The sequence below is a fragment of the Bufo bufo genome, chromosome 2 (assembly GCF_905171765.1).
Source record: "Bufo bufo chromosome 2, aBufBuf1.1, whole genome shotgun sequence".
Taxonomy (NCBI): Eukaryota; Metazoa; Chordata; class Amphibia; order Anura; family Bufonidae; genus Bufo; species Bufo bufo.
The window spans coordinates 414,629,443-414,656,973 of NC_053390.1; the positions used below are offsets into that span (position 1 = coordinate 414,629,443).

Sequence of the window (27,531 nt, forward strand, 5' to 3'; positions counted from 1 at the left end):
GCCAACTGCTTTTCCCTCTTGCTGTATCTGACATCTGCACAGTTATGGTGTGCTCCAAGCAGTCACGTTACCCCCTCCCCCCTTCAGGCAGACTAGTGCTGTCACCAAATGCAGCATCTGACAAACCTTACTGGTTCTGGTATGAACTCAGGAACCATATAATAATTATATATAAGGCAAGCTTGCTGGATTCTAGTGTACAGAGGACCTCGTTGCTCCTTTTCATAGATGGAGTAATTGTCCCATAATTGGATGCTGCATCTGTTAGATTTACACAGTCCTGCCATATTTCGGTTGACACGTTTGCCTCTTCATTAGGAAGATTCTGTGGGCTTTTGCCAGATGCTTAACTTGTTCTGGTCTGTACCCACAGTTGCCTATTTGGCGGCATATTTGTGTCATTGCTAGAAGATATATCTATCAAACCTATGCAGCTCTGGCGTGTTCCAGGCTCCCACTTTTGCCCCTGTTAATAGGTAGAATATTTGTGCCATTGCTAGATACATTATTTGACAATAAACGAGTAACTAAAATAGATATTGGTTTGCATACTTAGAATACTGAATAACTGGTTAACTGCCTGAGAAGAACGTTTAAAATAAATGTTTTATTGTCACTATATTATAATATAGTGGCTACCCGCCAACTAATCGATTCAGGCTAGGTACAATAAGGTAGTGGACTGTTAGTATGCATATCCAGCCACTGACCCCATTGTCACCAATGAGTGAAAGAATCTGTGTGTGTGGTGCTCGGAGATGCATTGTTTCCTCCACAGTTGCATCACACTCATTCAGATACACTGTTTTCACTTGGTGTGTATCTGTTATTCAGTAGGTAATTCAGAGCTAGTGGCAGTGTCCTCTAATAGGGGAGGAGGAGGTAATTGGTCTAATATGCGCATGTAGCCACCAGTAGTACCCCCATATTACTGTCAAGCCCTATGACCTGTTGTGCATGATCCCTGCCTAATGTAGTGTCCACTCGACGCGTTTATATGCTGCCCTATTAGGGCAGTCTTTCATCAGGAGCAGAGTTTTTTTCATTCCTCAGCTACAGGTCGCCCATACACTTGGTGTTTCCTGTGTTCTGGAAAGTAAACATAATGCGCAATCACATTAGTAAATGTGGGCCAATGACTTGGCTATTCATGAACGAATTTAAAAGGAACCTGTCACCTGGATTTTGGGTATAGAGCTGAGGACATGCAGATGTGCTAGCGGCCATCTAGCAACCCAATACCCAGTCCCCATAGCTCTGTGTGCCTTTATTGTGTAAAAAAAAAAACTATTTGATACATATGCAAATTACCCTGAGATGAGTCCTGTCCCTGACTCATCTCACGTACAGGACTCATCTCAGGGACAGGACTCATCTCAGGTTAATTTGCATATGTATTAAATCGTTTTTTTACACAATAAAAGCACACAGAGCTATGGGGAGTGGGTAATGCGGATGTGCTAGCGGCCACCTAGCAACCCATGTCCTCAGCTCTATACACAAAATCCTGGTGACAGGTTCCCTTTAATGAATTAAAGAGGTTGTCCAGGATTAACTTGTTTTTTAAATTTCACACTCGCCCCTCTGGAACTGTGAAGGGAAGCATACTTACCTGCTCATTGGTGCTCTGTTCCACCTCCGTATAGGTCCCTGGCTGTCCTCACTTTGTTTTGGTCCCCAAATGCAGGGGTCGCATGCGCCGTGAAAGCCAATGACTGTCTCCAACCAGCACTTCCCTTCTGGGTTACGTGCTTCTTGGGAATGTGTCACCGGGACTCATAGAGCCAGAACAGTGTTTCAGGGAGCAGGTAAGTATGCTTCCCTTTTACAGGTCTGATGGGGAGGGGAATTTAAAGAAAAAGTAAATCCTGGTATAGCTAAGTGTAAAAGTAACTTTGAGTTTATGGTATTTGGTTTTTTTCACAGGTATCGACAGTTGAAACAACAATGGGAGATGAAGTCTGAGGAAGTTGATCTCCTTCAAACTAAATTGCAGCAAAGCTCCTATCACAAACAGCAAGAAGAGTTAGAACAACTAAAACAAACTATTGGTGAGAATCTGTCTTTGAAGCTTTTTTTTTTCTTCAAATCTAGGAATGACTGACATAATCAGTCTTTGCTACTTCTAACGAAGAAGGATGTTGAAGTACAACTCCTTCTTGCTATGAATCCTACTTGATGATCAGTTGAACTCCAGGCCCCCGCAGGGAAATGCAGTATTACATTGTGGCTATGAATACAAGATTAAGCGTGTAAAACATGGTTATGATTAATATGAAGCGTGTAAAACGGGACAAGCCAAATATGTCCAAGCATTCCCAATTATACTTTGGACATTGAGAGATGCTGGCGCACATTGGTTAGGACATTTGCCAAGGTATCCTCCAACTTGGACATTTGCTTTAGCAATAGCAGTCTCTCCACATCCAATGTACGATCTGGTGGGAGAGAAAATATGCAGTGACACTTCAAAATAATCTGATGCTATCCTTACTTGCAGAACAACATTCTTTAAAATAGTGAATAACTTCAACAAACTAAAATGTCTTGACTTTTTCCAATGGTATAGATGAATGTGAAGAAACTCTGAAGAAAACCAAGGAGGTACAGAAAAAAGCAGAAGAAAAGTACAAAGTGCTGGAGCACAAGATGAAAAATGCAGAAGCTGAGCGAGAGAAGGAACTGAAGGAAGCACAGCAGAAATTAGATGCAGCAAAGAAGAAAGCAGATGCTTCAAATAAGAAGATGAAAGAAAAACAACAAGTAGGTATCACATTCTTATTTTCATTGGAAGGAACTTTATTAACTAAATGGTAATATTTCAAAGAAGGGGAATGGCTTGGATTAATAATTTATGAAACTGATTCCATTCTATTTTGATGAACCTCCTTCTAACAAACCTCCAGTCCCACTCGTGATTCACAGTAGTGACTTTTGCTCTTTAGGGGTTGTGAACATTTGTCTATAGATTCTGTAATACATTTTATTTTTGCGGGGCAAATAAGTAGACCCATGAAGGCTGATGCCCCATGTAGTGGGCACCACACACCCAAAGTGAAAGGGTAGTGTTCCATGTAGCGGGCGCCACACAGCCGAAATGCAGTGGTTATGTGGTCAAAAGCCACCAGTGTAAGTATTCTGCTAATAAAATAAGTGTTAACTGGTTGCTGTTTATTGGCTGTGCAATGTGCATTAGACTGCATGGCCATTAACAAATAGCAATCAGCTAGCACTTATTTGATTAGCAAAATTCCTGCACACTGGGCTTTTTGGCTGCACATTTCGCCCTTGTAGTGCCTGCTATCTAAGGATATGTTTAGATTAAGGATTTTGTCCGTGCCTCGTATCCCATTGCATAAACCACTGTGCTTTGCTGCTGGTTTCATGCGGTCCCGCTCTAGGTTTAGTTCCATTGTATGGAGCTAAATCTCTGGCTGCCGCTGCAGCTTTGTAGGGGGGTCCACATTTTTGGCGTGGTCTTAAAAATCAGTGGCAAAAAGCCTCCGCCACATGACCTATAGCCTCCCAATGAACATAGTGGGAGGGATTTCTACGTAGCTTTGGCCTGATTTTGACATTGAATCCATGCTGAAAATCTTCCCTCTGAACATACCTTTAGGCCAGAGACACACGAGCGTGTTGAATGCGATAAACTCACAGCGTGTGTCAGTGAAAGGTCCCGTCCTGACCTTGCTCCTCTTGACAGGATCACACAGCATTATACTAATTTATAATGCTGTGTAACCCAGAGGGCTTTTTTGTGGATTAGATGCTGTCCCATTCACTTCTATGGGGCCCTTTTCTTCCATTGCACGGATCAGCAAAAAAACTGAATGTAATGCGTTTTTTTGAGGACCGCATACGGCCATCTGAATGAGCCCTTAGAGTTCTGGAATCTTTGGTATTATACTGACAGTATTATGTCAGTGTAATAGATTCCAGGACTTTAAGAATTAGGCTACTTTCACACTTGCGTTAGGAGCGGGTCCGTCTGGTGTCTGTACAGACGTATCCGATCCTATAATGCAAACGCTTGCATCCGTTCAGAACGGATCCGTCTGCATAACCAGATCTGATTTACTTCGTGAAAACTCAGATCCGACAGTATATTCTAACACAGAGGCGTTCCCATGGTGATGGGGACGCTTCAAGTTAGAATATACTAAAAGAACTGTGTACATGACTGCCCCCTGCTGCCTGGCAGGTGCTGCCAGGCAGCAGGGAGCAGACCCCCCCTATATTTAACTTATTGGTGGCCAGTGCGGCCGCCCCTCCTTCCCTCCCTTGTATTTAACTCATTGGTGGCCAGTGCGGCCGGCCCCCCCTCCCTCCCTTGTATTTAACTCATTGGTGGCCAGTGCGGCCGGCCCCCCTCCCTCCCCCCCTTTATTTAACTCATTGGTGGCCAGTGCGGCTCCCCCCTAATTAAAATGACCGACCCCCCCCATCATTGGTGGCAGCGGAGAGTTCCGATCGGAGACCCAGTTTAATCGCTGGGACTCCGATCGGTAACCATGGAAACCAGGACGCTACTGCAATTTTAGAAGCATTATACTTACCTGCGATGTCTGTGACCGGCCGGGCGCTCCTCCTACTGGTAAGTGAAAGGTCTGTGCTATAAGCAATGCGCCGCACAGACCTTTCATTTACCAGTAGGAGGAGCGCCTGGCACTGTCACAGACATCGCAGGTAAGTATAATGCTTCTAAAATTGCTAAGTAACCATGGCAGCCAGGACTACAGTAGCGTCCTGGTTGCCATGGTTACCGATCGGAGTCTCAGCGATTAAACTGGGACTCCGATCGGAACTCTCCGCTGCCACCAATGATGGGGGGGTCGGTCATTTTAATTAGGGGGAGGAGGGAGGGGGGGCCGGCCGCACTGACCACCAATGAGTTAAATACAGGGGGAGGGGGGGAAGTCTGCCCCCTGCTGCCTGGCAGCAGGGGGCAGTTATTACACAGTTCTTTTAGTATATTCTAACTTGAAGCGTCCCCATCACCATGGGAACGCCTCTGTGTTAGAATATACTGTCGGATCTGAGTTTCACGATCTAACTCAAATCCGATGGTATATTCTAACACAGAGGCGTTCCCATGGTGATGGGGATGCTTGAAGTTAAAATATACCATCGGATTGGAGAAAACTCAGATCTGATAGTATATTAATAGGGACTCCTGACTTTACATTGAAAGTCAATGGGGGACGGATCCGTTTGCAATTGCACCATATTGTGTCAACATCAAACGGATCCGTCCCCATTGACTTGCATTGTAAGTCTGGACGGATCCATTTGGCTCCTCACGGCCAGGCGGACACCAAAACGCTGCAAGCTGCGTTCGGGTGTCCGCCTGCTGAGCGGAACGGAGGCTAAACGGTGCCAAACTGATGCATTCTGAGTGGATCCGCGTCCACTCAGAATGCATTGGGGCTGTACGGATCCGTTCGGGGCTGCTTGTGAGAGTGTTCAAATGGAAATTACAAGCGGAACCCCGAACGCACGTTTGAAAGTAGCCTTACACAGCATTATAAATCAGTATAATGCTGTGGAATCCTGTCAAGATGAGCAAGGTCAGCATGGGACCTCTCGTTGACATGCTGCAAATTTATAGCATTCAACTCTCTTGTGTCTCTCTGGCCTTAGACCCCTTCCAGAGAGTTGATGGTACTTACTGCAATTAGCTGATTTTGCTTTCATTTGAAAGATAGTTGCTCTGCTGAGACAACATACTGTGATGTGATGAAAGCTCTTCATTCCCCAGCTTAAAAATGTATTGATTGTTTTTCTGTTTGTTGTAGGAAGTTGATGCGCTTGTTTTAGAGCTTGAGGAACTGAAAAGAGAGCAAACAACTTACCAGCAGCAAATTGAAGCAGTGGATGAAGCCATGAAAAGCTACCAGGAACAAGTAGACAGCATGACAGCAGAAGTTGCAAAACACAAGGTTAAACCTATTTACTGTCCATGCAGTAAAATTGCAACATGCAAATAGAGTAGAGCATCATAGAAGTCACTTTGGAGAAATATTCTGGCATGCTCGAAAAAGGCAGATTGTACTGCAGAAACATTTGCATAGACTTTCTTAAAAGGAACTCCTGTGATGTGATCTCTTTGTATACATTTATATTGTTGGGACTGACTACCCGTTGATCATGGGCACAGCAGGAAAGAGTTCTTTTTTGTAGACTTTTCCATTTTCTGCACATAAAATGAAATTGTAATTAAAAATTCTTTGTACTTTATTTTAAATTATCAATACTTCATTTTTGCAGGAAATAGTGAAGACAGCTCAAGAAGAACTAGCCAAACAGAAGGAAGTCATCATGGGTCATGACAAAGAAATTAAGAACAAATCAACTGAAGCTAGCAAGATGAGGGAAGGCAACAATGACAACCAGCTTAAAATAAAGGAGCTGGAACATAATATCAGCAAACACAAAAAAGACAGCGCTGATGCTGCTGCTAGGGTAGGTCCATTGCTATCGGTATACAGCAAGATATGTTATCTGCTCTTTAGCAACAGTGTTTTCTCGCCCAATTCCTTGGGGGACACAGGAAACCTTGGGTATAGCTCAACTCCCTAGGAGGCGTGACACTAAGTGAAAACTGTTAAGCCCCTCCTCCAGCAGCTATACCCTCAGCCTGGAGAGAGAGACTACCAGTTTTTGCTTAGTGTCCAAGGAGGCAAGACACCCCCAGCTCTGCAGGGCTGTTTTTCTCCATTTAAATTTTTTTAATTTAATTTTTCTATTTTTCACAGGGACAACAGACGCCTGGACCTCTCTGTTTCTCCCGGGGTCGAGCTGCGCCAGTGCCGGCTTTCCGCACTGCTGCCTCCCCCACAGAAGACAAGGAGGACCAGGGCAGCCCAGCTCCCTTGCATCCCGCCAGCGTAAGAGTTGCCCGCAATCCAAGCCCCTCTCCAGCTTCCTGCCACTGTGGTGCCAGTAGCTGAAGGGGCGACCCTGCTGGAATGGACAGAGGGTGAAGACATCAGGATAGTGAGAGTGGCTGTTCCAGCCCTGCTCCTGCTCCCCGCCCCCCCCCCCCCTCCCTCTCCCTTTCCTGCACCCAAGGCCTCCTTCACTGATGCTGGATGCAGAAGTTCTGGGGCTACAGAGAGCCCCACTCCCCGAAGTGGGGCGATATACAATGATGCACAGTGGGGCAGGGGGGATAGTGTCCGTTCTGGAGGAGCCCTCAATCGCCGCAAGCAGCGGCACCCAGAAAGCGCCAGCAGGCTAAGCCTGCCTCTGCACTGGACGGCCGGCACCCTTTAACGAAACTGGCGGGGGGCGGGGCTTCGCTTCCCGCTCCTATCTTATCCCCACCTTCCGATCATCCCAGGAGACCAGCAATCACTGCTGCCGCTCCTTCCCTGAGGAGAGATCGTGCTCCTGCTCCGGTCCCTGCTGTTTGCTTACACCGACTGCCCTGAGATCTTCGGTCTGGTAGGACTGCTAACCCCTTCCTAGTGCCAGCAGCCCCTAGCCTGGACGGCCATACCATTCTAGCCAACATGTCCGATCCCCCAGGGGCCTCTGGGCCCTGGTATCACGCCTGCACCGCCTGTGATGCACCCTTTCCACGGGGGCAATCAGACCCGCATTGCTCTGCATGCCATGTCCCAATACAGGGTCCGCCACTTGCTGTGCTGCTCCCTGTCCTCATGGATCCTCCTGAATGGGCAAGATCCCTGTCCCAGGCTGTGGAAAGCCTCACTAATGTCGTGGGCCGCCTTGCGAATGCACAGCCTGCCACGCAGCGTGATACACCCCCTGCCGTACCCTCCGGGTCCGCTACTTCGGCCGACCTGTCTGGGTCCCTCCCCGACCCGTCCAGGGCACTTGGTCTCCATCGGAGTCCAAACTGCCGATAAACATTCTGGAACTGAGGGCGATTTTCCTATCGCTCCGTCATTGGACTCCACTGCTTCGGGGCCATCCCGTCTGTGTCCAGTCGGACAACGCCACGGGTGTGGCGTATATAAATCACCAAGGGGGCACTCGCAGTGCAGCGGCTATGCAGGAAGTGTCTCACATCCTCCACTGGGCGGAAACTCATGTTCCGGCCCTGTCGGCCATTTACATTCCGGGGGTGGACAACTGGGCGGCGGATTTCCTCAGCCGGACGACGATGCACCCGGGCGAGTGGTCTCTGCATCCCGACGTGTTCGAGTCAATTTGCCTCCGTTGGGGTCGTCCGGATGTGGATCTCATGGCCTCCAGGTTCAACCACAAGGTCCCCACCTTCCTGTCCAGATCCAAGGACCCGAAGGCGTACGGCCGATGCTCTCGTTCTTCCATGGATGGAATTTTCCCTCCCGTACGTGTTTCCGCACCTCCCTCTTCTGCTACAAGTTCTCCGGAAAATCGCGTCAGAGGGCATGCCTGCGGTTCTGATAGCCCCGGATTGGCCTCGCCGGCCTTGGTATGCCGACCTAATGCTGCTCCCGGGAGACACGCCTTGGCCGCTGCCTCTAAGTGAAGACCTTCTCTCAAGGGCCGATCTTCCACCAGCATTTAGGGTCGCTACGTTTAACAGCATGGCTATTGAGACCGCAGTTTTAACACGACGGGGTTTTTTGGCAGATGTGGTTCGTACCATGATCCGCGCACGAAAGCCGGCCTCGTCCAGGATCTATTACCGGACCTGGCGGTCTTACCTGGGTTTTTGCGAAAATCTAGATGTTCATCCCCTTCGTTTTTTCTTTCCCACGGTCTTGTCCTTCTTGCAGTCTGGTCTGGACCTGGGTCTGGGTCTCAGCTCGTTAAAGGGTCAGGTCTCGGCGCGTTCCATCCTCTTCCAGCGTCCTCTGGCCCCTCTCTGACCTGTCAAAACCTTTATCCAGGGAGTCGCACACTCTGTTCCCCCGTATCGCTCTCCCATTCCACCCTGGGACCTTAATGTTGTGCTCACGGCGCTCCAGTTTACCCCCTTCGAGCCCTTGCGGAATGTTTCTCTTTGCCTTTTGTCCTGCAAGGTCATTATCCTTGTGGCCATCACGTCCCTTCGACGGTTGTCTGAATTGGCGGCACTTTCTTGCAAGGAGCCCCTCTTGGTCTTCCACCAGGATAAGGCGGTTCTCCGTCCGGTTCCTTCCTTCCTTCCGAAGGTGGTCTCCGCCTTTCACCTCAATGAGGACATCGTCCTACCTTCCCTTTGCCCATCTCCTTCTCATCCTCGAACGGGAGCTTCACCGCCTGGATGTTGTTAGGGCCCTGAAGATTTACCTGGAAGTCACCAGACTCTTTGTGGTTCCGGAAGGTCCGCGCAAGGGGTTGGCGGCGTCCAGGGTGTCTATTGCCCGCTTCATCAAGATGGCTATTGCCGAGGCTTACCACGCCAAGGGCAAGGAGACGCCTTTTGGTGTTACCGCTCATTCTACCAGAGCGGTCGGTGCCTCTTGGGCTCAGAGGCATCGGGCTTCGGCTGAACAACTGTGTAAGGTGGCCACCTGGTATTCCTTGCACACCTTCACCAAGTTGTACAGGGTGAACACCTATGCATCGGCGGATGCTGCTTTGGGCCGCCTGGTCTTGCAGGCGGCGGTTTCTTGATACCTCCGCTGGTTTTCGCCTTGGGCTGTAGTCCCTCCCTTCTTGGACTGCTCTTGAACGTCCCAAGGTTTCCTGTGTCCCCCAAGGAATTGGGCGAGAAAACAATATTTTTGTATAACTTACCAGTAAAATCTCTTTCTCGCTCTTCCTTGGGGGACACAGCACCCACCCATCGTTCTGGTTTACCGTTACGGGTTAGTTGTCCCTGTCGGGTAGTTGACTTGTTTGGTTTTACATGGTTGGTCATTACCTTTCTTTCACTACTTGGACACGCAACTGGCAGTCTCTCTCTCCAGGCTGAGGGTATAGCTGCTGGAGGAGGGGCTTAACAGTTTTCACTTAGTGTCATGCCTCCTAGGGAGTTGAGCTATACCCAAGGTTTCCTGTGTCCCCCAAGGAAGAGCGAGAAAGAGATTTTACTGGTGAGTTATACAAAAATCTTGTTTTTACTAAAATATAGAGGCGTATTTAGTAATCCTATAGATGACATAAACTCATACAGGTTGTCTAGACTTAAATCGCATACACTCACCTAAAGAATTATTAGGAACACCTGTTCTATTTCTCATTAATGCAATTATCTAGTCAACCAATCACATGGCAGTTGCTTCAATGCATTTAAGGGGGTTGTCCTGGTCAAGACAATCTCCTGAACTCCAAACTGAATGTCAGAATGGGAAAGAAAGGTGATTTAATCAATTTTTGAGCCTGGCATGGTTGTTGGCGCCAGACGGGCCGGTCTGAGTATTTCACAATCTGCTCAGTTACTGGGATTTTCACGCACAACCATTTCTAGGGTTTACAAAGAATGGTGTGAAAAGGGAAAAACATCCAGTATGCGGCAGTCCTGTGGGCAAAAATGCCTTATGGATGCTAGAGGTCAGAGGAGAATGGGCCGACTGATTCAAGCTGATAGAAGCGCAACGTTGACTGAAATAACCACTCGTTACAACCGAGGTATGCAGCAAAGCATTTGTGAAGCCACAACACGCACAACCTTGAGGCGGATGGGCTACAACAGCAGAAGACCCCACCTGGTACCACTCGTCTCCACTACAAATAGGAAAAAGAGGCTACAATTTGCACAAGCTCGCCAAAATTGGACTGTTGAAGACTGGAAAAATGTTGCCTGGTCTGATGAGTCTCGATTTCTGTTGAGACATTCAAATGGTAGAGTCCGAATTTGGCGTAAACAGAATGAGAACATGTATCCATCCTCTGGCTACTTCCAGCAGGATAATGCACCATGTCACAAAGCTCGAATCATTTCAAATTGGTTTCTTGAACATGTCAATGAGTTTACTGTACTAAAATGGCCCCCACAGTCACCATATCTCAACCCAATAGAGCATCTTTGGGATGTGGTGGAACGGGAGCTTCGTGCCCTGGATGTGCATCCCTCAAATCTCCATCAACTGCAAGATGCTATCCTATCAATATGGGCCAACATTTCTAAAGAATGCTATCAGCACCTTGTTGAATCAATGCCACGTAGAATTAAGGCAGTTCTGAAGGCAAAAGGGGGGTCCAACACCGTATTAGTATGGTGTTCCTAATAATTCTTTAGGTGAGTGTATATTAGAGTAGATCAGACTGCTACTTTTCCTTGAAATTATGCCTTTTTATGGTAAGCCACGCCCCTTGTCAAGCTAGATGCTTAAGATTTCTCAGGATTGATCACAGTTTTGGCGCAGTTTACGAAAGTGTTTAGGTGAATGATGTGTGCCAGAATGTTCTGAGTATTATGCAATTTTTTAATCTGGTGCTTGTCTTTTTACAATAAGGTTGCCAAGATGCTGACTGACTATGAGTGGATTTCTTCTGAGAAGCATCTTTTTGGTCAAGAAAACACAGCCTATGACTTTAAAACCAACAACCCCAAAGCTGCAGGCCAGAGACTACAGAAACTGCAAGAAATGAAGGAGAAGCTGGGCCGCAATGTCAACATGAGAGCAATGAATATGCTAACACAAGCGGAAGAGAGGGTAAGGCCTGTATCCTACAAGTCTCATGTAAAACTCTGAGCTTGAAGGGAGTCTGTCAGCAGTTTTGACCATGCTAAATTGCTGATGGCACTAGGTAGATGTGTTTTGATCAAAATATATTGACTAAGTGTCTCAGATATTATATCAGAGTGAGGACTTTGTCCATATATAATGCTTGCATCTACTTTACTAAGTGGATTATTATCTTATTTCTGTGGTTTTCTTCAATAATATGGCCAGGGACATCCGCACATTTGTATATCATACCGTGCAGGATGTTTTTATCTGTCTATGTAGTATTTGCTTGAGGGAGTGGCACCTTCAAGTGTGAATGCGCACCTATTTTATCTTGGGAGTAGCATTCCTCTGCACTTTTGCCCTTCCTATCCAATAGAGCGCCTTGATTAGGTGGTACATATAAGTGTGCTGACTCCTCCTCACATTGGTTGCTTGATGCACATGGAGGTGACTAGGAGCAACACACCATATGTGCGGCGTCTGCGCTCCTGAACATAGAAGCCCAATGGCTTAGGTAGGTTTAGCGTAGGACCCGCCTGACCTGAGACCACCTTGGCGCTTGGTAGGCAGGCTTAGGCTAGTTTCACACTAGCGTTCGGGGCTCCGCTTGTGAGTTCCGTTTGAAGGGGCTCACAAGCGGCCCCGAACGCATCCGTCCAGCCCTAATGCATTCTGAATGGATGCGGATCCGCTCAGAATGCATCAGTCTGGCTCAGTTTGTCCTCCGCTCTGCTCAGCAGGCGGACACCTGAACGCAGCTTGCAGCGTTCAGGTGTCCGCCTGGCCGTGCGGAGGCAAACGGATCCGTCCAGACTTACAATGTAAGTCAATGGGGACGGATCCGTTTGAAGTTGACACAGTATGGCTCAATTTTCAAACGGATCCGTCTCCCATTGACTTTCAATGTAAAGTCAAAACGGATCCGTTTGCATCATCATGAACAAAAAAAAAAAAAAAAAATTTTTTTTTTTTTTTTTTGTTCATGGTAATGCAAACGGATCCGTTCTGAACGGATCTAAGCGTTTGCATTATAGGTGCGGATCCGTCTGGGCACATACCAGACGGATCCGACCTAAACGCAGGTGTGAAAGTAGCCTTAGATGTGTTTTGATCAAAATATATTGACTAAGTGTCTCAGATATTATCATATCAGAGTGAGGACTTAGTCCATATATAATGCTTGCATCTACTTTACTAAGTGCATTGTTATCTTATTTCTGTGTTTTTTTTTTCTTTCAATAATATGGCCAGGGACATCTGCACATTTGTATATCATACCGTGCAGGATGTTTTTATCTTTGTTTTTTCTGTGATTTTTTTTGTCCTGGCACTAGGTAGGGGCTGAGCAGAGCAGTACAAAAATACCTTTTGTGGAGCGTTTCACATTGGGTTATTGTGAATATGAAGCTTTATTCAGCTAGATTCTGCTAATTAAGTGCACTGTAGGTGGGTCTTTACCGTGAAGTGCCCTCTGCATTGAGCTGCTTCACAGCCCACCACTCTGCTCTGAGTGACAGCTGTAGTGGTCCCCTGGTTGAATGCTGTAGTCACTCAGAGCAGAGGAGAGCAGCTGCAATAAGAAGCAAATAAAGTGCAGATAGCTTAACCTGTTGGGTAGTAGTGCCCAGGGAAATCTGACAGAGCATTGTTATAGGGATTCTGTCACCAGATTTAACCCTATTAAGCTTGCTGACATTAGCGATGTGCTAATGTCAGCTAAACCTAACTAGCCTATTCCTACTTTTATCTATGCCCCCGTTACGCCAGAAATCTAACTTGTATAATATGCTAATTAGCCTCTCGGAGGGGGGTGGGCGTTGTTCCTGCTCCTAGAGGCTCCGTTCTCCCACCTTTGTCGCCTCCCTCCAAGTCCTAATTGACAGGGCCATCTGTCTGCCATCCCTGTGCTCTGGTGAAATCTCGTGCCATTTAGCTTTCGGCACAGGCACGGTGAGGGAAAGACGCTTGCAGACTGCCAGCTTCCTCACTGCGTCTGCGCCGAATACTGAACAGCGTGAGATTTCACCAGAGCACAGGGCTGTCAGACAGATGCGAGCGCTGCCTGGCCCTGTCAATCAGGACTTGGGTGAAAGACCGCGGCACCTGCTCCACTCATCCAACTCAGACTTGATAAAGGGGACTTTAGCACCCCGAAACGCGTTGTCTTACGAATAAATTGAACACTGCCGTAACCGAAAACTTTGCCCATGACCGGTTGTTTTTGTGCGCCCTTTGTGGTCCATGCGCTCTACGTAAAGTTCAGCGTTTCTTGCTTTCATACCGTTACCCGAGTGGCAGGGTGGCCCCTGCCCAAGGCGATCTAACGAATCTAGGCTGCACCAACCGTTACTCATCCATATTTGACCTTCATTGCGGTTGCGTCCAATTGATGTAACCCCAATAGGTGAGCAAACCATTTTCTTTTAGTAGAAATTTGATTTGCTGAACTTACTCACCCTATGAGCGCCTTTCTCCATCCTATTGGCCACTATTTGCAATCAGGACTTGGAGGGAGGCGATAAAGGTGGGAGAACGGAGCCTCTAGGAGCAGGAACAATGCCGCCCCCCCTGCTCCTAGAGGCTAATTAACATATTATAAAAGTTAGATTTCTTGCGTAACGGGGGCATAGATAAAAGTAAGAATAGGCTACTTAGGTTTAGCTGACATTAGCACATCACTAATGTCAGCTAGCATAATAAAGGTAAATCTGGTGACCGAAACCCTTTAAAGTTCAGCTTCTGCTTGCCGGGCTGCCTGAACGTAGATCTGGAAGGAGGGCATTGAAGAACTTGAAATCAGTTGGAGTTTTCATGGTATAGGATCTTCTATGCAAGGTCCCATGCCCTTCATCACTAGACAATCACTGGTTCCCAGATGTTCTGATTTGGTTGTAAGACACCAGATTGTAAATTATTAGTCTCAAGATGCTGATTGCGCAAAAAACACATATGAAGCTAAATTATGTTCCTGTTTTGGCTGTTCTGAATCCTTTCTTATTTGTGATGAAAAATAGTGACATAATATTTTAATTATTTTATATCAAGATCTGGAGACTGGCATATTAATCAGTTTTATTTTTACAGTACAATGACTTAATGAAAAAGAAAAGGATAGTGGAGAATGACAAGTCAAAGATTCTGGACACTATTCAGGAACTTGACCAGAAGAAAAATGAGGCTTTGAATATTGCATGGCAAAAGGTAAATGGCACTGTTGAAGCTTAGTTCTGGACTTATGTCAGTGCACTCTACATAGTTTTGTGCTGTTGCAGATGTTCTCCATAGTAAGAATTCACACTGGTGATGTAACAATTCCTCTACTATTTCTAGGTGAATAAAGACTTTGGTTCTATCTTTTCAACACTTTTACCTGGAGCAAATGCTATGCTGGCCCCTCCAGAAGGGCTGGGTGTACTAGATGGCTTGGAGTTCAAGGTTGCATTGGGCAGTACATGGAAAGAAAATCTCACAGAACTAAGTGGAGGACAACGGTAATGATTATTGATTATCAAAATAAAGATGTTGTCCCACAGTTGCTAATGTGATTGTGCCTAGACCTTGTCATAAAGTGCGCCTATTTGTACTATTACTACGTACAATGTGAGCAAGCAATTTACCCGCCTGATTACCCGACTCAAAGGATTGCTGTTTTAAAAAAATAATAATTTACGCTGACTCTTTTCCCTGAGGTGCATCATATAAAGCCTACCTTTAAGCATCCAATCCTGCCTATTCACTTTAGAGGGACTAGACCTGAATGAATTCTCTGCCTCCTTACAATTAGCATGTAGTTCCAGTTCTTTGCGTGCTGAATCTCCTTTGATATAGGATATAGATGATTTGAGACATCCCCTCAAGTAGGCTTTCAATGTCTCCCAGAGTAACAAATCATCCGTCATCTCATCCTGCACTTCCAGAAATGGCTGAAGCTGATCAGGAATTCTATTATTCGTGGTCATAAGAGACAACCAGAATGGATGACCGCGCTTTTTGAAACTGTTTGACACCATCATGAAGTCTAAGTTGAGCAAAAACCGGTGCATGGTCCGAGGGTCGCTGTGATCCATATCTAATATCTTTGAGATCTGTGTATACTGCGGCACTGCCAAGAAGATAATCAATTCTGGACAGTGCGCTCCTGGCTGGAATGAAGCAGGAGTAATCCCTCTGAAGTGAATGCCTCAGTCTCCACATATCTAGCCATCCCAGTTCTTTAATCATTCTAGAAAGGTTAGTGGCATGTTGAGTGTAGTCACCCTCTCTCCTCACTGAGTGAAATCTATCCATGTCTTCATGCATCACTAAATGAAAATCTCCCATGCAAAGAAGTTTAGCATTGGGGTATTGCGCAGCGAAGCTCATTACCACCTGGAATATGGTTATAGTGGCGGTGGGGGGGTAGGGGGGATTGTATATATTGACCTCAACATATGGAACAAAATTGATGAATGCATACACAAGAATATACTGCCCTTCAGGGTCCACCACCAATTGCTACTCTTCTTGAGTGCGTTGATCCGTACGCATTCAGAGACCACTGAACCCATGGCTTCTTAATTCTATTCCCTGTTTCTGGTGTCAGGTGGGTTTCCTGCAGCCCCAGGATGTGGGGATTGTACTGGCGAAGATGAGAGAATACAGCAATCCTTTTCCTAGGGCTGCCCAACCCTCCTTCATTCCAGGAAACAACATTTAAATCTGCCATCTGTATTCCAACAGCTTATTTTCCAGAAAGACCAGCACCCCAGCTTCAGGGAGATAAAGACCCTCTTCCTTGGACCCTCTCTCACACACCCTCTGCGCTAGAATAGTGTGATTAGTGTACCATGCCTTTAACAGAGTAAACAGTATATAACTTAACTGTAGAGTAACAAATAATCGAATGAACCTGTAAGTGGTGGCATGACAGTTGGCCACGCCCCCCCCCCCCCCCCCCCCTCCTAATGGCCTTTTAGAGGTCTCTGCATGGAATTTCCGGTGGGAGGACGAGATGTCCTTATTCCCAGAGGGTGCTTTCCCCATCTTCACACTGCCCCCCGCCGCATGTAGCGTCATTGGTGGGACGTATTATCTTGGGCCCCTGTTCAGTGGTTCTTGTTGTGGCAGGTCCCCTTGCCCTCCATTCCTCCCCCTGGGGGTTGCTGTGCTATCGGCCTGGCTGGCCTGCATGTGGTGACTGGATCTTGGGCTCACCTTCTCCCCACGTGGGTCCCTCACGTCCACCGTAGCCTGCGCCCGTTCTCAGCTATGATGATATTATGGCGCTCTTCCCTGCCCTCATGCAGCAGCACATGGAAGTATTTTGCTTCCTGCCTCGGTCCATATCAGGGGGCAGAGTCCAATAGCGGCCTAGGGTCTCTTCTCATAGGTCCCGCTCATCCCCTGCATCCTGGTTTCCTCCCAGGACGGGACTAGCACTGAGGAAAACGCCTCAGGTTTCTTCTGCCTCACCGGGGGACTCCTCTGCATCGATTATGACTCAGAACAAGAGCATCAGGTGGTCTTCCACCATACACAATCTCTCTGGGTGGTCACAGACAAATGTTCACTGAGGAACCTCTCCAAGGTTGGTATGCCCTTTAGTGGATTTTCAGAGTGCACTCCCCTGGTTGCACAGGTAATTATCCACACAGGTAAGTCAGCTTGCCGCCTCTCCAGTAGGTGGTGCTTTACCCGCCACCGTGTTTAGCACGCCGGCACACCTATGTGGTCCCAGGTACGTGCGCCTTCCCCTTCACAGGGGGGGTACCACTGCCAACTGCTGTATCCAGCAGACTTTCTGGTTCCAATGTATCTCCTTTTCAGCTGGAGTAATTTCACTATTACCAGGGGCAATATTGAACACACCCTCCTAGTCGGAGAGTGTTCCAGGCCACCGTATTACTTCTCCAGACGCTGTAGCCAATACACCATTCTGGTGCTAGTGTGCACCACGCAACCATATTACTCATTTGTTAAAGGGTTTCTGTCACCCCATTAAACCGTTTTTTTTTTTTTTTTCCTTTACTAATAATCCCTACACTGCGATCTCCTCATACATAATCTAATTAATGATTTTGGTTCAGTAGAATTTCTTAAAAATCTTTCTCCGCTGGCCCTGCCTGTTTTGATTCAATATCTGGCGCCTGCGCCGCGGCCGTACCTATATTCAATCTGCGCAGGCGCACTGAGAGGCGGCCACTCACTCGGCCGCTCCATCCTCAATGCGCCTGCGCCGATGACGTCACATCTACACCCGGCGCAGGCGCATTGAGGAGCGAGCGGCCGAGTGAGTGGCCGCCTCTCAGTGCGCCTGCGCAGATTGAATATAGGTACGGCCGCGGCGCAGGCGCAAGATATTGAATCAAAACAGGCAGGGCCAGCGGAGAAAGATCCCGTCCGCTGGCCCTGTCAATCAACAAGCAGAGGGGGCGTCATTACCATCGGAGGATGCGGCTGCTACCAGCAAGTAGCTGCCCTACTTGCTGGTAGCAAGGTAATTTACATATTATAAAAATCGATTTTTAAGAAATTCTACTGAACCAAAATCATTAATTAGATTATGTATGAGGAGATCGCAGTGTAGGGATTATTAGTAAAGAAAAAAAAAAAAAACGGTTTAATGGGGTGACAGAAACCCTTTAAGCGGTGTACCTGTACCATCTTCAGATGCTATAGCCATTTCACCTGTCTGGTTCTAATGCGCCATATTACTCATTATTGGGTGGAGTACCTGTACCATCTCCAAATGCTGTAGCCATTACACCTGTCTGTAGGGCTGAAACGATTACTTGAATTAAAGGGGTTGTCCGGGACCAAATGTTTTTAAAAAAAACACGTTTACTCACAATGTACATCTAAGTAAAGGCCTCCATACATTTTCAGCTATTTTTGCCACTTCTATGTGGCTCCAACGGTCCCCCACTCATTGTTTATATATCTGTTTATCTTTACCTGACTTCCGGCTGCACTGCCCTGTGGGTCCTGGGGCAGCGCAGCATCAGGTGGTTACAGCTGTCTCTCTGCTCCACTGTAACTCCGCCCCCTCATCAATATTCACCTCAATTCATTCTGAAGCTCACCGGAGGGGCGGAGCTGAGCGGGTTAAGGGGCGGGGCTTAGCGGGATGTCGGCCTGCCGCTGTAACTCCGCCCCCTCATCAATATTCACCTCAATTCATTCTGAAGCTCACCGGACTGGAGGGGCGGGGCTGAGCTGGTTGTTAAGGGGCGGGGCTGATGGCTAGGAGGGGTAGTTGGGGAACTGGTGGCATTGGGGGAGGATCTGATGGCACTGTGGTGAGAGCTGAGGGCACTGGGGTGGGGGATAGCGGAGCTGACGGCACTGGGGTGGGGGATAGCGGAGCTGACGGCACTGGGGTGGGGGATAGCGGAGCTGACGGCACTGGGGTGGGGGATAGAGGAGCTGACGGCACTGGGGTGGGGGATAGAGGAGCTGACGGCACTGGGGTGGGGGATAGAGGAGCTGACGGCACTGGGGTGGGGGATAGCGGAGCTGACGGCACTGGGGTGGGGGATAGCGGAGCTGACGGCACTGGGGTGGGGGATAGCGGAGCTGACGGCACTGGGGAGAGCGAAGGGTGTTGGGGACTGATGGCAGGGGGTCTGAGTTTTTATAAAGGAAAACATCTATTTATTTTTTCTTATTGGAGTACTCTATTAATCGTAAAAATAATCGGTAGAATACTCGATTTCTCAAATAATCGTTTACTGCAGCCCTACCTGTCTGGTTCTAGTGTGCATGACGCAGTCATATTACTCCTTTATCAAGCGAAGTACCTATACCATTTCCAGATGCTGTAGCCATGTCTCCACTCATTATAGTGTGCATCATGCAACCAGATTACTCCTATTCTCAGGTGGAGTATTTGTAGTATCTCCAAGTGATGTGCCCTATTGGTGCAATCTGTGGCTCCTTCATTGCCCTTTCCTGGCTCTGTGTACTAGGCAGTCATGTTGCCCCTCTTCATGCGGAGTGATGGTACCATCCCCAGACACTGTATTCATCACTCTTTTTTGGTTCTTGTGTGCATCTCAAGGTGCTGTATCTGACAAACCATCCTGGTTGTAGTATGTACCTGGCAACCACTATCCTTTATTGCTTGACGCACTATTAACAAGACTTCTCAGTCCTGTTTTGCACCAGACAACTACACACCCTCCGCCATGGGCAGGTTGTTGGCTATCATGCTAGGTTTGTTCTTTGTCAACCCTATAAGTACTACTGTATTCCGCACAGCCGCGTTACCCCATTTCATGGATGGAGTACTCACGTTGTTGTTACTGCCTCTGCTTTTTCACAGTTTCATGGCCCAGTCCTGGCAGAGTACCTGGATCACCACTGGATGTTCTATCCTGCAGGGATACGCAGCATTGTGAGCACCAGCCGCTACTGCAGTTTTCGGGTCATCGCTGGACGTCCTCTCATATATGGCTGTGACAGGACTAGTGAGCGCCACACACCTACTTGGTGGGTGGAATTTTCCGCTGCTCGCTCTGGTATCGGACATGGTCCCATAGTTCTTCCATGGTCCCGGGCGTTCTTTGTACTCCCTTATGTTCTCTGATTAGTTGTGCTACATGACAGAAGTGCCGTTCGCTTGGGCCTTGCCCTTGTCTGCACCTGTCAGTTTCTAACCCCCTTTCTTGGGGGTTTCATTGTGCTCTGCTGGTAGCTGGTTTCTACATGTCGGTGTAGTCTCTCCCGGCTTCCCCAGGCAAATTCTGCATCCTTTTCTAACATATGGATGTCTGGCGATTTCTTTTACAAAATCCAGGGTGCTGTATTTGCCTCTTCCGGGGCAGTGTTATACAGTATGCTAGTCACTACACTTAGGATGGTTGATTAACCATGGCTGATGTTTTTTCCCTATGGTTGCTACATTTCATTTTTCCTTTGATAATCTGGCTGTTATTGTCCTCATGTGGTCCAGTTCTGTGGACCCTGCTTGGAGTCCCTGCCCCAATGATTCTTAGACCATCTAGCTGGCCGGTTCCCTCTGGGGAAGCTACTCATGGCATCTCTGACCGCACATGCTCTGTATGACAGCTGCTTCTTTAGGCCCAGATTGGTTCTTTTCCCTCCTGGGTCCCCATAGGCTTGTTTCCCTCTTGAGATTCTAACCTCTCTTCTAGTCTCCCCAGGTTCAGTACCTGGAAGTTTGTTGCTCCGGTTTGCAATTTACATTCATATTGGCCACTTCTGGGATGAAGCTTTCCCTCGATTTGAGAACTGTTCCTCCTTAGGCTGTTTGAAATTTCTCTCTTTTCTACTCCAATAACTCTGACGAGTGTGTCCCCACTTGTATTACCAGGGCCTGTGACTTGTTCTTTTTCTTGAGACTTCATGTGGCCAGGGATTTTTCTGGTCTTACATTTCACAGTGCTCTTTTGTTCCAGTTTTTCTGAGGCTCGATCTTCACCTGCCTTTGTGTGGGAACCATGTAACATAGTACATAAGGCCGAAAAAAGACATTTGTCCATCCAGTTCGGCCTGTTATCCTGCAAGTTGATCCAGAGGAAGGCAAAAAAAAACCTGTGATGTAGAAGCCAATTTTCCCCACTTTAGGGGAATAAAAAATTCCTTCCTGACTCCAATCAGTCAATCAGAATAACTCCCTGGATCAACGACCCCTCTCTAGTAGCCATAGCCTGTAATATTATTACGCTCCAGAAATACATCCAGGCCCCTCTTGAATTCCTTTATTGTACTCACCATCACCACCTCTTCAGGCAGAGTTCCATAGTCTCACTGCTCTTACCGTAAAGAATCCTCTTCTATGTTTGTGTACAAACCTTCTTTCCTCCAGACGCAGAGGATGTCTCCTCGTCACAGTTCTGGGGATAAATAGATGATGGGATAGATCTCTATACTGACCCCTGATATATTTATACATATTAATTAGATCTCCCCACAGTCGTCTTTTTTCTAAAGTGAATAACCCTAATTTTGATGATCTTTCAGGGTACTGTAGTTGCCCCATTCCAGTTATTACTTTAGTTGCCCTCCTCTGGACCCTCTCCAGCTCTATGTCTGCCTTGTTTACAGGAGCCCCTAACTGTACACAGTACTCAATGTGTGGTCTGACTAGCGATTTGTAAAGTGGTAGGACTATGTTCTTATCACGGGCATCTATGCCCCTTCTGATGCAACCCATTATCTTATTGGCCTTGGCAGCAGCTGCCTGACACTGGTTTTTGCAGCTTTGTTTGCTGTTTATTAAAATTCCTAGATCCTTTTCCATGTCAGTGTTACCGAGTGTTTTATCATTTAGTATGTACGGATGACTTGCATTATTCCTTCCCATGTGCATAACTTTACATTTGTCAGTGTTAAACCTCATCTGCCACTTATCTGCCCAAGCATCCAATCTATCCAGATCCCTCTGTAGTAGAATATTGTCCTCTTCAGTGTAAATTACTTTACACAGTTTAGTGTCATCTGCGAAAATTGATACTTTACTATGCAAGCCTTCTACGAGATCATTAATAAATATATTGAAGAGAATAGGGCCCAATACTGACCCCTGAGGTACCCCACTAGTGACAGTGACCCAATCTGAGTGTGTACCGTTAATAACCACCCTCTGTTTTCTATCATTGAGCCAGTTACTTACCCACATACAGACGTTTTCTCCCAGTCCGAGCATTCTCATTTTATATACTAACATTTTATGTGGTGCAGTGTCAAATGCTTTGGAGAAGTCCAGATATACGACATCCATTGATTCGCCGCTGTCAAGTCTAGAACTTACCTCCTCATAGAAACTGATTAAATTAGTTTGGCATGACCGATCCCTCACGAAGCCATGCTGATATGGCGTTATTTGCTTATTTCTGTTGAGATGCTCTAAGATAGCATCTCTCAGAAAACCTTCATACAGTTTACCCACAACAGATGTTAAACTTACCGGCCTATAGTTTCCAGGCTCTGTTTTTGGACCCTTTTTGAATATTGGCACCACATCTGCCATGCGCCAATCCTGTGGAACATTCCCTGTCAGTATAGAGTCCGCAAATATCAGAAATAAGGGTCTGGCTATGACATTACTTAATTCCCTTAGGATACGGGGGTGTATGCCATCCGGTCCTGGCGATTTTGTCTATTTTAATCTTTTTAAGTCGCTGATGTACTTCTTCCTGGGTCAGACAGGACACTTTTAATGGGGAATTTATTTTTACATTCTGCATGTCATCTGAAAAAAATTTTAACAGTTCTGCTTTCTCCTCGCAGCTCTCTGCGACTCCCCCCTCATTACTCTTTAAAGGGCCGACACCTTCAGATTTATACTTTTTAACATTTATATAATTGAAGAACATTTTGGGGTTAGTTTTACTCTTTGGCAATTAATCTCTCGGTCTCTAGTTTGGCCGCTTTTATTTGTTTTTTACATGTTCTATTTTTTTCCTTTATAGTTTTTCAGTGCTTCCGTGCTACCCTCCTGTTTTAGTGATTTATATGCTTTCTTTTTGTCATTTATTGCTTTCTTTACAGTTCTATTTATCCACATTGGTTTCTTTTTGTTCCTTAACCTTTTATTCCCATACGGTATGTACCTCTCACAATGAGATTTTAGGATGTTTTTAAAGATATCCCATTTTGTGGCTGTATTTTTATTTTTGAGGACTTTGTTCCAGTTAGTTAGGCCTATGGCCTCTCTTAGTTGGCTAAATTTAGCTTTTTTGAAGTTTGGTATGTGTTTACGTTCCCTTCTCCTGGCCATTTCCAAGGACCCCCTTCTCCCCCAGAGGTTGGCTGCTTTCTCTGGCTGGATGTGGTTTCCACCTACTCATACGGTGTTTCTCTTTTCCCACCTGCCTTGCAGTGGAAGGAGGCTTGCTTCCCTTCCCATGGTGAGTCTTTGCTATTCTTTCTCTCAATCGTTCAGCCTCCAGTGCTTCCTGGTTTCCTCTCTACCCTGGCCTTCACATGGTGTTTGCCATGGACAGGCCATGTTTTTGGTCTGAGACAATTTAGAGTTTTTTCCTTGCCGGGTCCTCTTACTGGTCGGGTCCATTTGCTTCCAGGCCTTATGGAATCGCCTTCCTTTTGACGAGGTGTGGTCCACAGGGTCTTCCTTTAGTTTGTCTCCAGGAAGTTTTTTTTTCTTGGTTCAGGACTGCTCCTGTTCTTTTCCCAGGCATGTTCTCTCCTGCCAGGTTCCCTCATAGTAAAATTTTTCTTGTTGGGTCTGTCCTCTTATAGATCCTATTCCTGGAGCATCCTTCTATATGCAGAGCGCTAGGCCATTACCAAGAGATGCCTTCTGGTTGTGCTGCTCTCCTGTTTCTTCAGGGTGAGCCCTGGTTCTTCCAAATCCTTCCTCTGGCTCTCTAGTGTGCACTTGTTTAACTCTGTTCTTGCGCAGGACATCTAGCCCTGCTCCCTATCCTCTAGCTTCTTTATTTTTCCCACCTTGAGTGGAGCTGGGTGTTTCCCTTTGTTCCTTTATGGCCTTTTTTCCCAGGCACTTGTCTTTGGGATCCTGGCGGTCTGCCACCATTTTTTTTCTTAGGACTCTTCTTGGTTCTGAAGCCTCTCGGCTCACTTCCTTAATTTTCTATCTACCATTTCATGCTATGGCCTCTCCTGGTCCTGTTGGGTCACACGGTCCTCCTGCACCTGTTCGCCCAACTTTTTGCATGAGATTTCCTTCCCACCCTTGGGGACTGCTTTGGGACGTCCCATGGTGCTGTGTCCCCCAATGACTTTAACGAGAAAATTGTATTTTTGTACTTACCGTAAAATCCCTTTCTTGTTCAATTCATTGGGGGACACAGATCCCACCCTTTGTTTTCATTTCTCTTTAAATGTCACCAGGCTGCTGTTCTTCCTTTCCTGATCCAGGGTGCTGTGTCCCCCAATGAATTAAACAAGAAAGGGATTTTACGCTAAGTAAAAAAAAAAAAAAAAATTTTTGCTCATCTGGCACCCACAAACTGAAAGAAAAGTGATCAAAATATGTAGTGTACTGCAAAATGGTACCAATGAATACTATGTCATCCTGCAAAAATCAAGCCCTCACATAGCTGTGCAAACTATCACCCGCTGTGAACACAAAAATTAAATAAAATGCCAGAATTGCTTACCCACCACCTATAATATGAAGGAATAAAAAATAATCAGGATGCTCTATGTACCTTTAAAATGGTACCAGTGAAAACTACAAGTTGTCTTGGAATGCGACAATGGTAAAATTACTTCCTCACTTAGTTGCAAAACAGGCTGGTCACTAGTTTACGCAGTATAATTGCAACTATTTGTACCGTTCACTTGAATGGCATGAACAGTTGTAATTACAGTGCACCGCAAATGTAAGGAAGACAATGCAGTGTAATCTTGGAGAGGAAGTAGAGCTCGTACGAGCATCACCTGCTCTTCAAAGAGCTTATCTTCGGTGGTACCGGGATTTGGACCCCCCTACCGATCAGATCCGATGCACAATCCCTATAAGTTTGTGTATATGCATGCCCTCTTGCAATATTTATTGTGGATACTGCATTTGTTCTTTCTGTATGTCTGTCTGTTAATATTTAATGTTTGTTTTTCAGCTCACTTGTGGCGTTGTCTCTGATTCTTGCCATGTTGCTTTTTAAACCTGCCCCAATTTATATTTTGGATGAAGTTGATGCTGCTTTGGACCTTTCTCATACCCAAAACATTGGTCAGATGCTTCGCACACACTTCAGACACTCACAGGTATGTTGAAAACTAGTGATTTATTACTAGATCTCTTTTATGGCTTCCAGTTGTGGGTAAAACTGAAAAACATTTACCCACATATAAAACACTCTGGGGGACATCTATTAAGACTGGCGCTTTATACCCTGGTCTTAATCTGTGGCCTGCTGTTGTCAGATGCTGTACAGTTATTAAGGCTTGCATGCCTCTTAATTATTGTGATGCATCTTGGTTCATTCACGTGCCAGAACTGAAATCTACTCCAGCTAAGAGCCATCCATGCACTAGACCTGGCATAGATTTCTGTTTATAATTTAATCAGTTTTTTCTAGTTTAAATTATAATGAGTGTGGCACAAACCTCCCCAAAAGAGTTACACCAAAACTTGTACCTTTTTGAAAGAAAATTGCCATAGTTGGTTTGATAAAAAATAATCCCCCACCCCCATTTTGCCCTTTTTCAATTACAAAAAGCCATGAAAAATAAGAAGTGGTAAAAATGTATTTAACCATGATGAGAGTTGGACCACTGGGACTCCATCAATCCAGAAAATCAAGGGGACCATGAATATCAGAGGCTATGTAAAAAAAAAAAATTATGATTGCACTTTATTCATTTTGGGATAAAAATCATATTTTCAATTGGCCTTTATTTTAAAAAAATTGAACCATTCGGTCACAAAGGGTTAACTGTTTTTCTAACTGTGTGACTGGTACTTTCACTTTGTGCCGATCTCTAAACTACCAAGATGTCATAAACACTTAATTAAAGCCACATTCTTATCAGTAAGATAAGGATTGAGCTTTAAAGAGCATTTAGAATGTGAGAGAGCAGAGATAAGAAGTCTTTCTGCTCCCAAGATGACTGAAAAGACTTAAAATCCAGAGGCAGCTAATACACAAAAAAGGACTCCATATTGTTAAAGAACAATTTAAAAAATGATTTTTAGCTCAAAATAAGTACAATGCAATAATTAAAAAAAGAATTGCCCTCAAAGGTGTACTTGGCCTTTTAAATGATTTCGGGAAAGCTGTACAACTTGCCCTTTCACAAGAATTGATGTTCTGTCTGCTGAGAGGTTGTATACTCTGTTGGGTTTATTGTGCCTATTTTCTGAGTTCTCTTTTGTTATAATTTAACTTTGTCATGTTTTACATGACTAACAAATTTTGAACCCTTCTCTTAAAGTTCATAGTTGTATCGCTGAAAGATGGAATGTTTAACAACGCCAATGTCCTCTTCAAGACAAAATTTGTGGATGGAGTCTCTACAGTTGCTCGGTTTGCCCAGAATCAAAATGGAGGACCTTCTGCTGGCCAGCAGAGATCAGACAAGAATAAATCTAAAGAAAAAAGAAACCGCATGCAAGTAGATGCATAAAAGGTTTTATCAAAGACTTTGATGTACTATACCAGTCAGAATGGATGGCTCTAAATCATCAGTACTCCATATACCATACCATAACATTTCCTTTGTATTTATCTTTGTTTGTACTTGTCTTCATAGAATTCCATAGGATGTGACTGTTCTTTCATTTTTGTATATATTTTCTTGTTATGATGTCAGAAATTGTTTAATGTATCAACTTTTATAACGTACTAAGGCCAAATGGATTAATTTAAAGGGATCCTGTCAATTTTAAGCTGCCCTCACTGAAACTGCCTCCTGACCATGACTGGCAGGTTTCTTTCCTTTTAGGCATAGGAAAGAAATGTGCCTGTCATGGTATAAAAGCAGGGATGGCGGGGCCAGCGAGTCTCATCAGACTCGTCTACCAATGCTGGCATGCTCTGTCAGGTTTAGCCTGCCAGAACTCTAAAAGAACTGACTACCAGCTCAAACTTGACAAACCAATGAAATCAGCAGGTCTGTCATTATACTATTCTGCTCTGTGAGGGCAGCATAGCACAGGTGGCAAGACTCCCTTTAACTGAAATTCTCTGATCATTTTAAGCTTACTGTAAAGCAGTGCAGTCCATCTTTTAGTGACTGTTCACACTTAGAAAACATCATACAGACTTTTTATTCTCTGTATTAATAAACTCTTCGGAATGAAAATGTTCAGATGTAAGTTGTGTGTAATTGGTAGGTAAATTAATATACACACCTAACGGCTGTGGCCATTAAAGGAGTTTCCAGGATTTTATGAAACTTCTGTAAGTGCTGGAAATGGTGTAATGTAAAATAAATATTACTTCCTGCAAGGTCTTGTAAATCATGTATGTGATCGTACTGAACAAAATCGTGGGGGTTCCGATCTGTTACCATAGTAGCTTGGTGCCTTGTGAAG

At 45.8% G+C, this 27,531-nt stretch overlaps 1 protein-coding gene across 1 annotated transcript in view; it reads left to right on the forward strand.

The window, feature by feature from the left end:
- SMC2 (structural maintenance of chromosomes 2) overlaps nucleotides 1-27,299 on the forward strand; it is a 46,998-nt gene extending 19,699 nt beyond the window's left edge. The window contains exons 17-25 of the mRNA XM_040417298.1: nucleotides 1,927-2,051; nucleotides 2,570-2,763; nucleotides 5,799-5,942; nucleotides 6,271-6,465; nucleotides 11,343-11,543; nucleotides 14,646-14,762; nucleotides 14,892-15,052; nucleotides 25,112-25,259; nucleotides 26,430-27,299. Coding sequence (XP_040273232.1) covers nucleotides 1,927-2,051; nucleotides 2,570-2,763; nucleotides 5,799-5,942; nucleotides 6,271-6,465; nucleotides 11,343-11,543; nucleotides 14,646-14,762; nucleotides 14,892-15,052; nucleotides 25,112-25,259; nucleotides 26,430-26,621 — 1,477 coding nt within the window. The 3' untranslated portion in view covers nucleotides 26,622-27,299. The remainder of the gene's footprint in view (nucleotides 1-1,926; nucleotides 2,052-2,569; nucleotides 2,764-5,798; nucleotides 5,943-6,270; nucleotides 6,466-11,342; nucleotides 11,544-14,645; nucleotides 14,763-14,891; nucleotides 15,053-25,111; nucleotides 25,260-26,429) is intronic.
- Nucleotides 27,300-27,531: the final 232 nt, after the last annotated feature.